At 47.1% G+C, this 13,688-nt stretch overlaps 1 protein-coding gene across 10 annotated transcripts in view; it reads left to right on the forward strand.

Annotated features, from left to right (window-relative positions):
- The window catches only part of RALGPS1 (Ral GEF with PH domain and SH3 binding motif 1), a 268,752-nt gene that overhangs the window by 105,547 nt on the left and 149,517 nt on the right, over positions 1-13,688 (forward strand). For 9 of the 10 annotated variants that reach the window (XM_032865897.1, XM_032865892.1, XM_032865896.1 and 6 more), the window contains one exon: positions 1,077-1,169. The exons of the other annotated variant lie outside the window; for it this stretch is intronic. In XM_032865897.1, coding sequence (XP_032721788.1) covers positions 1,077-1,169 — 93 coding nt within the window. The remainder of the gene's footprint in view (positions 1-1,076; positions 1,170-13,688) is intronic. 10 annotated transcript variants of the gene reach the window in all.

The raw sequence follows: 13,688 nt of genomic DNA on the forward strand, positions 1-13,688 counted from the left end.
AGAGAGAAGCAGGTCAAAGTGACTACAGGCCAGTGTGCTAAGGAGATGCACAGACTGCTGTGGGAACACGTAGGCAGGGGCCCTGAGCTCCCTAGATTTGGGAACAGGGTCAGGAGAGTCATACTAGAGGAAAGGCATCTGCGCTTGGTAGTACCCAAGACAAGTGAGGGGGCAGGCAGGGGGGAGTCTTACCCACAGGCACAGAGCACTCCCCCAGAGCCAGGGGCTGCTCTGGCACTTGGCACACACCATCCCAGGTAGCATATGTGCCTTGGTTACCTTCCTTGTAGGTGCCGGCATGTCAAGGCTCAGCAGCTCGCTGCGACACACGGGGATTGGGAGCTGGGATTGGAACCAGGTCTCTTGGCTCCGTGGAGCCTGCTCTCTGGCCCAAACTTCACCGGCTCCCAAGAATGAGAAGGGGACCCCAGTCCCGTTAGCAGGTTTCCCTCAGTGCCAAACTAGAACGTCTTTCTGTACTTCCTCTCGGCCGTGTCCCCTGCTCTTCTCTTCCATGGTCAGGAGCTCGTGTGTGAGACTGAATTGAATCCAAATGTTCTCACCAGCATGGGGTCTGGCTCAAAGGAGCACAGTCAAGTGACTGAGAAGCCAGAGCTCTGTCTTCCTAATGGAGGGGGTGGGGGCCATGCAGATTGGTGACATTTTTCCTCGGGCCCTCTTGTTCCTGGTGTAAGGTAGTCACAGACGACCCACGTGGATATTGCTGGCACAGCCGAGACTTCAGTTTATAAAAGCCTTTTGGGACAGTTCCGATTCATCTAAAAAAAGAACATAAAGGACATTATCAAACCTTATCCCGAGCCACGTTTCTATCCAGCAGCCAGACTAGTCAGCTTATAAAATTTTGCAAGTGTTTTAGATGCAAACTCACCTTTTGACAACTTGAGAAAAAAAGCATATGGTTTCTATGAACTCCATAGAACTATATTTTCTACATGAGATATTTTTAAGTATAATCGAATTTCATAAATATGACAACATTTGGTAACACTTGAGCATGTTTTTGTTCTGTTGTTTATAGCAGCAAAATAATCTATTCCATATCTTTTTTTCAGAAACTTCTAGAACTCAACAACCTTCATTCTCTCATGTCTGTGGTATCAGCATTACAAAGTGCACCCATCTTCAGGCTGACAAAAACCTGGGCTGTAAGTTAATGCCTTTGATTTTGACTCTCATTTCACTGGTGAAGTTCTTTATTCCTTGAGCCCCCGAAGGCTTTCTCTGACTGTCTGCCCTTTGCTGGTCACAGAGGATTACCGTGGGATCCCTGGGCCTCCTGTCTCCTTCAGGGACCTCAGCCCCATTTTGGGATGAGGAAGTTAGGAGGATGCCAGCATGGCTGGGGCCAGAGCCCCCTCGAGTGGACCTTCCTGGACATATAACATCACATGTAGTGGCTGGGTCAATGACATGACTTCTGCCCTCCACTTGGCTGGTATTCTTCTCTGACAGGCTCCAAACTGCCCTTGGGAAGGTCTCTGGGCTGATGGTTCGCAGCTGCCCTGCGTTGCTGGCCATATAGCTACGAGGCTCTCTGGAGAAACCTGTGGCCCTCCTGTAGAGAAAAGTGGGGTTTTGTTTTGTTTTTATTCCTGAAGGCTGTGGATAATTTCAGCTTAGAGGTGGAGTCTGATAGTTATATAATTGAGTCTGTAGGAAAGTTTTTCTGCTGTAAAAATACTTTAAAAATATCTCAGCTCTCTTTATCCTCCTTAGCTTGGCACAGTGCCTGACATGGGGGAAGTAATTGCTGTTTCCATAGCTCATTAGCATTCACCTCCTGGCCCGCCTGGCCCGGGGTCTCCCACAGCCACACAGCCCAAGCCTTTCAAGACCTGTTTATGTCCCACAGAACTGAAGGGAACTATATGGAATTGTCAGCTGTGCTTCTGCAACTCATTTCCGAACTTCTTTCTGCCAGTCTGCGGGGCTGGGCTCGGATTCATACTTGGCTAATTCAGGGGCCTTTAAAACACTTAGGGATTATGTTGTAGGTGATCAGAAATGAGCTTGTTTTTTTAAATTGCTATTTTCCATAGACTTAGCTCTAGCAAAGTGGAGCGAAACGTCTTAGCCTGGAGTTAGACACCGGGGGTGCGTTCAGCCGCTGTTCAGAGCGTGACTTCTGTGGGACTTGTTTCCCTCTGTGCACTCAGAGGTTGGCCTAGAGGAGTGGTTTTATGTCAGTGCTTTGTGGAGCCCCAAGGGTTCTGTGGAGCTGCCTTGAGGGCCATCAGGGGCTGGGGAAGAGGAGGCTGTTTCCACCAGATCAGCTCTGTGTGCCTCGGTTTGACGGGCCAGACTCCCGGGTGGATTTCAGTTCAGCAGTGGCTTGCGAGGTTGAAAGCAAGTTTGGAAGCTGCCGGTCTCTCCTCTTGTTGCCAGGCCTGTGAGTCCCTGCGTCCGTCTGAGCCATGAGGCTTTTTTTCAAAAGTTGCCTAGAGAGTCTTTTTCAAATGAATTTTCCATTATTTAGATGCCCTTATTGTTTCTTGAGCTACTGGGAGCTGCGTGTGGACTCAAATGAATTATGAATCTCAGCGTGCACAAACCTCGCCGTCAGCAACGTGACGACCCTCCGTGACCCACAGAAGCGTATAGTTGGTGAGGGCAGAAAGGGAGTCTTGCAGGCCACCTCTTGCCCAACCTGTCCCATTGGCCTGAGGACAGTGGTTGGCACAGAGCATTTGGGAAATGGAGGGGGCCCTGTTCACCCTTTATCACCTTCATCCTGATCGCTGCAGCCCAGTGGACAGAGGCGGCTGCGTCTCCTCCCGACACTCTCCCCGTGCCTGTTGTTACGAGCCCCCAGCACTTCTACTCTGTGGTTCTATCCCCCGGTCTTCCTCTTGCTGCAACTGCCTTCTTTCGTGATGAGGTCTGATTTTCCTTTGAATCCCTGGTGCCCAGCTGAGTATTTGCTTGTTGTTTGCGTTGTCTACGTCTGGGGCGCTTCATCTTCTCCTTCATTTGCCATTATTTCTGGTATTGAGATCAGCCATCGAAGTATTGCCAGAAAAGAGCTGTTTCCCCTCTCCTCACTTTTCCCTTGACCTTGTATTGGGGAGACCTCAGGGGCCCACAGAGCAGGGAGGAGCAGGAACACAGGAGACACTGCCATCGCAGCCCAGAGCGTTAGTGCTCTTATAGTCTTCATTTAAAAAAAATTATTTATTTATTTTAGAGAGAGAAAGGAGGAGATGGGCAGGGCAGAGGGAGAAGGAGAGAGAAACCCAAGCAGACTCCACGCTGAGTGCAGAGCCTGACATGGGGCTTGGTCTCGTGACCCTGAGATCAACCTGAGCCCGAAACCGCAAGAGTCACACGTTTTAACTGACGGTGCCATCCTGGTGCCCCTCGAGTCTTCATTTTTTAGAGAGGGAAGCTGAGGCTCTAGGAGGTGCGGTGGCCTGACAGAGGTCCCAGGACTGGTGAGTGCCAGAGCTGGTGTGATGGCACCGTGCCTTGCCAGTGGGCAGAGTCCATGCTCTTGGCCAGTGCGCTGGATGGCTTGTCGGTGGTAGAGCCTGATCTTGGAATCAGGCGGGGCCCAGAGCAGGGAGAAAGAAGCACACACATTGGGAAATGGGGCTGGCACTCGGGCCCTCGGGGGCAGCGTGTGACTAACGCCCCGAGTGCTGTCCCTGGGGTGGTTGAAGCCCTGGAAATCTGGAAAACCTGGACATAAGGGAGTTCTGGGTGTGGGCAGACACCCGCCCCTTGGTTGCACCATGGACGACCTGAGTGAGGGCCAGTTGGTCCTTAGCTGTAGGCAGGGCAGCCCATTGACCTGTCCGTGGCTGGCTGCAGGGTGCCCACAGCTGAGGGACCAGGGATGGGTCGGAGACTGACACTGAGCACAGGCTCCCACACAGTAGGCCCTAATAAATGCTGGCTCATGTGTAAACAGGGAGGGAGTCACCTTCTGCTGGCCCAGAGAAACACAGTTAGGGTCTGATTCATCCCAGCACTGGGGCCTCTCCGGAGTACTGGCTGCCTCAAGGCCACGCGACGTGAGCAAGACAGAAACGGTCAGTTCTGGTTTCCTGAGTACATGCTACCGTGCGGCTCTTACTCATTCTACAAATCAAATATTTACTGAATGCTTCCTCCATGCCAGGCCTCAAGGCTATGGTTAAGGGCCCCATCTTTATGGGCTTTTGGGGTGTTCAGAGGAGACAGACACATTATTGAGGGAAGATAAACACGTGTCCCATCTTGCTGGTGTAAGAAGTGACGGATAAACATTTGTTGAGTGTGTGAGGCAGTGAGCAAAGAGCTGTCCAATGGGAGTAGGAGTGACACAGGCGGGTGTGAGAGAGAGCGACTGGGGTGTGCTGGAGCCTGGGGCATCAGGGAAGGCCTTTCCAAGAAGTAAGGCCGCGCTAAATTGGGCCTGAGTGACACGGAGCCGGCCATGCCAGGATAGGGTTACAGCCAGTGCGAAGACCCACAGCGGGAAGACACGTGGTGCCATCAGGAAACTCAGAGCTGGTGTGGCAGGGGCACCGTGGGCCAGGAGATTGATGCAAGACGCCGCGGGTGGGCTGTGGCCCATCGCAAGGGGCTTGCAGCTCAGCACAGGAGATAGGTTCTGTTTTGAGTGCAGGGAGCCGGACGTGATCTGGCTTACAGCTGCTTTTCATTTTTTGTCTTTTAAATTACTGTTGCTACTGTGTGGAAAACAAACTGGGCGGGGAGTGCAGGGGCCAAGATGGGAAACGGGGCCTGGTCAGGAGGTCGGGCAGCATCCAGGAGCGAGCTGGTGTGGCTTGGGCTGGTGAGGGGTAGGACACAGGAGAGGAGGAGACGGACGGGGGAGGCATTCTGAAGGCAGACCTGGTGGGTTTGTGTGGTGGGCTGTTGGAGAGGAGGGAAGAAAAGGAATGGAGAGGATTTCTAGGCTTGGGGCCTGAGCAACTAGGACAATGGTGAAACCTTTTCTCTGGTCAGAGTGGTCCCAGGAGGAGGCTGACTTACTCATGAGTCACCGGGGGGTAGAGAATTCCTGGAGTCTGGGTGGGTCACTCTTTACAGTGATCATAGTCGTGTGCTACACACACACACACACACACACACACACACTCTCTGCTGGCTCTGCATGTTCCTGTCATGATTTGCTCTTTGCTACTGAATCGATTGAGGCAGTTTGCCTCATCTGCCGCAGCAAGGGGAAACCCGGCAGTGGGTCAGGAGGCCTGGTCTGCACACCTGGAAAGGAAGCCTCTTGGGAGGGGGCTCCCACGGCACATACCTGGGGGAACGGGGTCCTCAAGCTCTGCAGTCTGGAGCACAGCCACTCTACAAATGTCCTGAGAAGGCACATTTGTGGCATGTACCTATTTTGGACTTTCGAGTCTTTTGTTCAGGAAGTGCCTCTATTCCCCGTGTCTGATGTCGTGCCCCAGGGAACCCCCTCTGATGCTGCTGAGAAGGTGGCGATAGGCATGGGCCCCCTCTTTCAGGCTTTCCTGAGCCTTGGCTCAGGTGGGAGGCAAGATGGCTGAGGGGGTGAGGAGATGGAGGGCAGAGGAAACCAACGTTTGTGCCTCCAGTGACTTGCTCCCCTGTCCTTCCTCATAGCCGTGCCTACATTGCTTCTCAGAAAGTCCCGGTCATGAACTCTGCTGACATTGTCACCCTCCTCTTCCTTTCATTGCCGCAGCAGTGGACACTTCCATCACCCCCTTCTCAAAAGCTCTCCTGCCCTTGGCCTAGTCCTCTTCTTGCTGTTCGGACAGCGGGCTCCTCCCTGACTACTTTCGTTCCTCCCGCCCCCTGGATGTAAGTGTTCTGTGAGGCTCTGACCCCAAATCCTGCCCTCTCATCCGCTTCTCATCCCTGGGGGCCCCGACGGCACGGCATGGAGAGCTTCACCAGCACTTCCGTGCCCAGCGGAGGCTGCTCCGCTCACGCTCAGCCTCTTTCTGCAGCCCTGGACCCGCGTTCCCACGCCTGCTCCGCACAGCCCTCTGCTTGCATGTTCCTTTGACAGCTCACGCTTGGCATGTCTGAAATCAAGCTTTGGTTTCCAGGAAGTGATCGTGAGTGCCAGAAGACGCTCCTAGCAGATTGTGTTTTGGACTTTGAGGCAATATGGTAGACGGAGCTGATGGGGAATAAGCCCCTCCCTGCCCCGATCACACAAACACAAATAAATACCGGATAAGATACAACTACGTTAAAAACCAAGACGCAAAGCTGAACCAGCAGCCAAGAGAGGGGAGTCACCATGTGCTACGAATAAAGCATGCTCTCAGAGCAGCACCGTGAGCACAGCTGAAAGGAAACCGCTGTGTCTCGGCTTGGCGGCTGGCGCTAGGGTTCTCGTGTGTGGGAGGACTGTCTAGGTTGCAGGCCCCGTGCACATGGGGGGCTGGAACTCAGCTACCCACAGACCTGGAACCCCTCAAGTGTCACCCCTCAGAACGTCTCTGTCCAGCCTGGGGGAGCCCCTTGAAAGCATGAGTGCAAAATGTCACCTATGGGAAACTGTCACCCAGCCTGTACCTCAGGCAGCTGTGGAGTCTGAGGACACAAGACCTGAGATTGTGTGGGGACCCGAGGCCAAGCAGTGAGGGGGAGTGTCCCATGGAGAGTAAGAGCATAGGCTCTTGAATCAGATACCTGGGCTCAGCCTCAGACCTGTTTCTGTGGTAAGGATTAAATGAGTAAATATATGAAAAAATGTTGAGAAATGTGTCTGGCACATCCAAAGTGTGTTGGGTGAGTATTAGCTGTGGCTGCTGCTGTTAGCATTATTTTTGACTCTTCTTGACTGTTCTCGAGTGAGCCAGGCCCGGTTATCTCTGACCTGAGATCATCACCATCTTTGGGCTGCTCTCGGTGCTCCTGGTCTCTCTGACCCTTCCTCATACCGCCGCTGGAGTGATCGACCCAGAAGAGCTCCAGCGTCTTCGCTTTCCTGCTCAAAGACTGCTTTTCAGACTCTGCCACCTCTTGCTTGGTTGGGGACTCTGTGCCCCCCACTCCTCCAAAGTGGGAAGTTCAGATCTAACCCTGTGAATGCTATTCTTTAACCTGCCATTTGAACATTTCACTCACCGCTCCCCGTTTTATAATAGTGCATATATCGTCAGCCAGTTTTTAGCCATCATTTGGATTCCTAACCCTGGACTCCAGTGATCCCTGAGTGTCAGGGGAGACGCAGAGCTGGGATAAGAGGATCGGTATGTCTCAGTAGGTGTTTTGGGGGGGAAACTTGTGTTAGACAGTGTGGTTTTTAAAGAGTGCGCACAGGTAGTGAGCCTACAGCAGAGCGTAGAGGACACAGCAGAGACATTTTGGCAATGGCAGCAAGTACCGAAAGGTTTCATACCTACCTCACACCTACTTCCTGACCTCAAAAAACAAATAATAAACCTTTCCACTGTGGCCAGTAGATCGTCTGCCTCCACCAGCAACATAGGCCCGAGTCACGTGCAGAAGAGATGCAAGAGTTGGCCGAAGGAATTTCCTGTTCGTCCACGGCCATAGTCAGCTCATTCTTTCCCCCTTTGACTAGTAGTTGCTGTTCAGGCTTAGCTACTTGTGATTGGTGCCCTGGTAGCAAGTTGAGTGGAAGTGTCAGAAGAGTAGAACAAGTAGCCAAAACGGTCATGATATGCCCGTGATTGCCAAATGGCAAGACTAAAAACATACTTTGCCAAGTGGCAAGTTTCTGTCTCTCTACGCCCTTTCCAGTCTTTTTAAAATTATTAATTCTTTTTTATTTGAGTGTAGCCGACACACAGTGTTAGATTAGTTTCAGGTGTACACCGTAGCTATTCAACGAGTTTAGATATTATGCTGTGCTCATCACTGGTGTGGCTGCCATCTGTCACCACAGAACCCCGTTACAGTGTCATTAACTGTCTTCCTCATGCTGGGCCTTTTATTCCTGTGACTTTCTCATTCCATTACCGGAAGCCTGTATCTCCCACTCCCCTTCACCCACGTCGCTCACCCCCCATCCTCGTCATCTCTGGCAACCATTAATTTGTTCTCTGTATTGATAGGTTCGATTCTGCTTTTTGTTTCTTAAATGTTTCTTCATTTGGTTTCTGAGTCCAATCATATGGCAGTTGTCTTTCTCAGTCTGACTTGTTTCACCTGGCATAGTACCCTGGGGGCCCTCCCATGTTGTTGCATATGGCACGACCCCATCCTTTTTATTGCTGTGTAATATTCCATTGTATATTAATACCTTATTATCCTTACCCATTTGTCTGCTGATGGACTTTCAGGTTGCCTCCATATCTTGGCTATTGTGAATAATGCTGCACAGTAGACATAGGAGTGCAGTTACCTTTCTAGTCTTGTCCAAAGCAACATTTCTGCCAAACTGCAGCTCCCTTGGGCACCCTTGTGCATTCCTACCTCCAGGCCACTGCTCGTGCCTTTTTTTTTTTTTTTTTTTCTTTTGGGCTTGAGGGCCTCCCCAGCCCTGTCTCTGCTGGTTGAAATCCTTAGACACTTGTTTCTATGACTACCTCTCTCTGAAGGTCCTCTTTCCCATAACAGAGTTCGTTCTCTCCAGAGCCCTCTTACATTGTTTCTGACCCTTCCTGTCTCAGCTAGCCTTTTTCATTGTTCAAGCAGGTTGGACAAAGGGAGACACACATTGGATACCTGACTCCTTACCTACCCAGACCAAGTCTGGAGCCAGGATGGGCCCTTCGCAAGCTTCCATTTGGGGATGAGTCTCAACCTTCTTGCTCTACTTTGGCGGCTTTGTGAGAATGTCTCCCTGGGTTACTAGGAGCAGAATTTTTAAAAATTTAGAAAATTATTGGAAACACATGGCAAAAGTTATCCTTTAAGATTATACATTATGTATGTATGCATGTGAGTGTATGTATATATGTGAGTGTATGTATATATGTGTGTGTACATGTAACTGTTCAAGGATAATGTTTTTAAAGGGTGAACTCACGGGGTGCCTCGGTGGCTCAGTCCTTAAGTGTCTGCCTTCAGCTCAGGTCATGATCCCATGAGCTCAGGTCCTGGGATCAAGCCCTGCATGGGCCTCCCTGCTCAGTGGGAAGCCTGCTTCTCCTTCTCCCACTCCTCCTGCTTGTGTTCCCTCTCTCACTGTGTCTCTCTGTCAAATAAATAAATAAAATCTTTAAAAAAAATAAGAAGAGGTGAACTCATGACTCATATAAAATGAAAACTTGCAAAGATTTTAAGTCGTTAATTAGTGAGAGAACCAGTAAAATATTACAACCAGTGAGATATTATCAAAAGAGAATCCAGAGTACTAGACTTCCATAGTTACACAAGGAATGCCAAAATAGTTTTTAAAAAGATTTTATTTACTTATTTGAGAGAGAGGGAGAGAGCACAGGCAGGGAGAGTGGAAAGCAGAGGAAGAGGGAGAGGCAGGCTCCCTGGTGAGCAGAGAGCCCAGTGTGGGGCTCGATCCCAGGCCCCTGAGATCATGACCTGAGCTGAAGGCAGAGGCTTAACCCACTGAGCCACCCAGGTATCCCAGAATGCCAAAATAATTTTTTCAATGGCTACAAAACTAGCATTCCCAGGGTGATAGTCAGTGGCATTTCTTGATACATAATTTGCCTTTCTGTGGACATGACTACATTTTCCACAAGTTAACTTCTGTATATAGAGTTTCAGAAGGCCTTCGTCACAGACAAATGGGGATAGACAGCCCAGAAACCTCCGAAGTTTCCAAGTCACAAGGTTCCCTTATCTTACTTATGACAGGCTCCACTGCGAATAGTTTACATTAGATACAGGACTTTGTAGCTTAGTTATTTTTCAGAAACTGATAGTTTGAATCAAAAGAGGTAAAAATGACTTCTAAGTGCTCTCGTTTTACTCCTTATTCACTCCGTACTCCGTCTGCTCGATCCATCGGTCCATAGAGTGCCCACAGCACTAAAAATTCTTTCCATACCAACAGTAGACACTGGAATTGAAATAGAATTTTGAGCCAGTTTTAACGTATTTGGAGCCACAGACTTTTTGTCGAAAAGCATTTCCACATATCAAGAATTGTTATTCTGTTGGAAAGCATTTCCACGTATCAAGAAAAGTTCTTCTCTCAAGGCAAGGGAACAAGATACCAATGTCCTCATAAAGAGGATTTGGAGGGACTTTTTTCTTTTTCCTTCCACGGAAACATTTTCCAGATTTGACCTATTTACCAGATGAGGGAAGTTTTCGTCATTAGTCAAATGCAAGTGCCACATGCAGATTCTCAGAGCATGTGTGATAAGGGAAATTTCCAGAAGCAACCTATTTGACCAAGATTTGTGATCTTCCTGGTTTTTGACCCTGTGGTTTATGATTCCCATTTATCCCATGCAGCTGACACTTGACATCATGAAAATTGTGTAATATCACTATCCTGGGGCTTGATTTTTACTTTATAATTTTAGTATACTTTGCCTCTATGGTCGCAGACCCTTTCTCAATCCTAATTTTGTATATTTTTGCTTTTTGCCCTATTTTAAAGAAGGTTTACCTGTTTTGTTGGTATAAAAAGTAGTTCCTGGGTCTAATTATCATTTCTATAGGCTTGGCATTCAGTTTAGTTTTGGAACATACCAGTTTATAATTTTATCTACTAATTGATTTCCCTTACTTATCCCCTACCTGTTTTCCTAGCTTCTTGAGTTGAATGTTTATTTATAATCTCACTTGTTTTAACTTTAAAAGAGTTTAAAACCATGCATTTTCCTCTCAGTACAGTTTTGGCCTCAATTGCATAACTTAACATATGGTTTCTCATTGTTTGTGGTTTGTAAATAGTCCGTAATTCTGGCTTTTATTTTTTTCTTTTACCCAAGAGTTATTGGAGTTTTCAAAATTTTCCAAGCATTTGGATTTTTTAAGTTATCATTGTTAGTTTTTCCATTCTTTTATTCAACAAATACTTAGGCATTGTACTCTCTGCGTTGGGAACTGTACCAGATTCAGGAAGTGGTGGCGTGAACACAACCAGCATGGCTGCTGTTTGCTTCATGGGATTTGCTGTTTGCTGAGGGAGACACATGTTAATTGCACAGTTAACCCCAGTCATTATGAATTATTGTGGAAGAAATTCAGGGTGCCTCACGGCTTCAGCGTTGCCAGAAGTAAAGTCGCCTATTATATTTACTAAACTCTTTCTTGATCCTATCTTCTTTTCTTTTCTCTTCCTTTTTTTTTTTTTTAAAATATTTTATTTATTTATTCGACACAGAGAGAGATCACAAGTAGGAAGAGAGGCAGGCAGAGAGGGGAAGCAGGCTTCCTGCCGAGCAGGGAGCCCGAGGCGGGGCTTGATCCCGGGATCCTGAGCTCATGACCTGAGCCAAAGGCAGAGGCTTAACCCACTGAGCCACCCAGGCACCCCTTCTTTTCTCTTCTTTAAGATTTTAGTTATTTATGCGAGAGAGAGCAAGCATGCACAAGCAGGGGCAGCAGCAGAGGGAGAGGGAGAAGCAGGCTATCTGCAGAGCAGGCAGCCCAATGTGGGACTCGATCCCAGGACCCTGGGATCATGACCTGGGCCGAAGGCAGACGCTTAACCTCCTGAGCCACCCAGGCACCCCTTGATCTTATTTTGTTACCTCTTTTCCTAAGCATGAGTACTTTCAGTATCTGTTTGACTGTGGCAGGCAAGTAATTAATTTTCTTGTATGTAGTTTTGGTGCCTCCTTCTTGAGGCTTCCCTTAAGGTCTGAAATCTCAAGGACCCTCAATTAGTATGAGGTTTCCAGTTTATGGCTCTAGTTGTAATAAAAGTTTGAAACATGCAGGAATAAATCCTGGTTATTTTTTGAATAAACAAACTCTACATTTGAAAAATAAAGTCTTGGGACGCCTGGGTGGTTCAGTTGGTTAAGCATCTGCCTCTGGTTCAGGTCATGTTCCCAGGGTCCTGGGATCGAGTCCCACTTTGGGCTCCCTGATCAGTGGGGAACCTGCTTCTCTTTCCTTCCTCTGCTGCTGCTGCTGCTGTTCTCTCGCTCTCTCTGTGTGTCAAATAAATAAGTAAAATCTTTTTAAAAAAATTAAGTCTTAAAAGAATTTTTTTCAGCATACTACATGATATTAATTTTAAAAATCACTAAGTACAGAAAGGGTTAGTGAAGCAACTAAGACTCATTGATCCGTCCCCCATACCCCATTCCCCAGAGGCAACCACTTAGAGTTATTTAGTGTTTTTTTCTGGTAGTTTCTGTCACATTTCCACTGATGTGTTTTTGCTACAATTTCCTGATCCATTCACTTTAGGTAATAATTGGTGACTTCCTTGTATGATGGATGTTGGTTTAATTTTCTCGAACTACCTTCTTTCTTTCTTCAACAACACTCACATTACTGGGGCACCTGCGTGGCTCCACTGGTTAAGCATCTGACTCTTTTTTTTTTTTCTTTAAAGATTTTTTATTTATTTATTTGACAGAGATCACAAGTAGGCAGACAGGCAGGCAGAGAGAGATGGGGAAGCAGGCTCCCCGCTGAGCAGAGAGCCCAATGCGGGGCTCGATCCCAGGACCCTGAAATCATGACCTGAGCCAAAGGCAAAGGCTTAACCGACTGAGCCACCCAGGCGCTCCAAGCATCTGACTCTTGATGACAGTTCAGGTCCATCTCAAGATTGTGAGTTCAGGCCCTGGGTTGGGCTCCACACTGGACATGGAACCTAATTAAAACAACAAAACAAAACACTCACGTTACTATAGTTAAATCACTCTTGTTAAAGGAGTATTCAGTGTTTTAGTTAGTAGGAGTGTGTAAATACGCTTCTCTGTAGAGTCAACTAGTAAACTATGAGTAACGTGTCCTTCCTGGAACACCATTTTGATTCCCTGTAATTTCTAATTCCCTTAAAAAAAAATTCTTACTCTAACTACCGTCTGTCTACCAGATAAAATATGTAATGTTACATAATACAGTATTACAGTGTTACATAATTATAATCGAATATTATAGTATAGTATATCTATTACAGTGTTATGGTATATCTAATATAGAATAGTGACTATATAATGTTACATGATAGATGTATAATGGGTGGCATATCTGGTAGATTCACATGCACATATATACATATACAAACTATTACATATATTTTACCAGATTTTTATAAAATACATTTGACCCTTGAATATCATGGGCTTGAACTGCATGTATCCACTTACATACAGAAGTTTTTCGATAAATACTGTCCAGTGCTGTTTATGTATTTTCCCTTCCTCACGATTTTCTTAATATTTTCTTTTCTCTAGCTTTCTTTACTGTAGGAAAACAGTATATGATACATATAACACACAAAATATGTATTAATTGACTATATTGTCAGTAAGTCTCCTGGTCAACAATAGTGTTCGTAGTTAAGGTTTGGGGGAGTCAAAAGTTCCATGTGGATTTTTTACTGTGTAGGTGGTCAGCTACCTAACCCCTGCATTGTTCAAGGTTCAACAACATATATATTATATATTATAAATATGTAGTTTTTAGATTATTTATTATATAGAATCATATTTTATAGTATGAGACTTTTACATAATACATAAAATCTTAAAAGTATTTTATTTATTTTATTTTTTTATTATGTATAATAAATGGATCTTGGGGCACCTGGGTGGCTCAGTGGGTTAAAGCCTCTACCTTCGGCTCAGGTCATGATCCCAGGGTCCTGGGATCGA

The sequence above is a fragment of the Lontra canadensis genome, unplaced genomic scaffold (assembly GCF_010015895.1).
Source record: "Lontra canadensis isolate GAN:19392208 unplaced genomic scaffold, GSC_riverotter_1.0 scaffold30, whole genome shotgun sequence".
NCBI lineage: Eukaryota > Metazoa > Chordata > Mammalia > Carnivora > Mustelidae > Lontra > Lontra canadensis.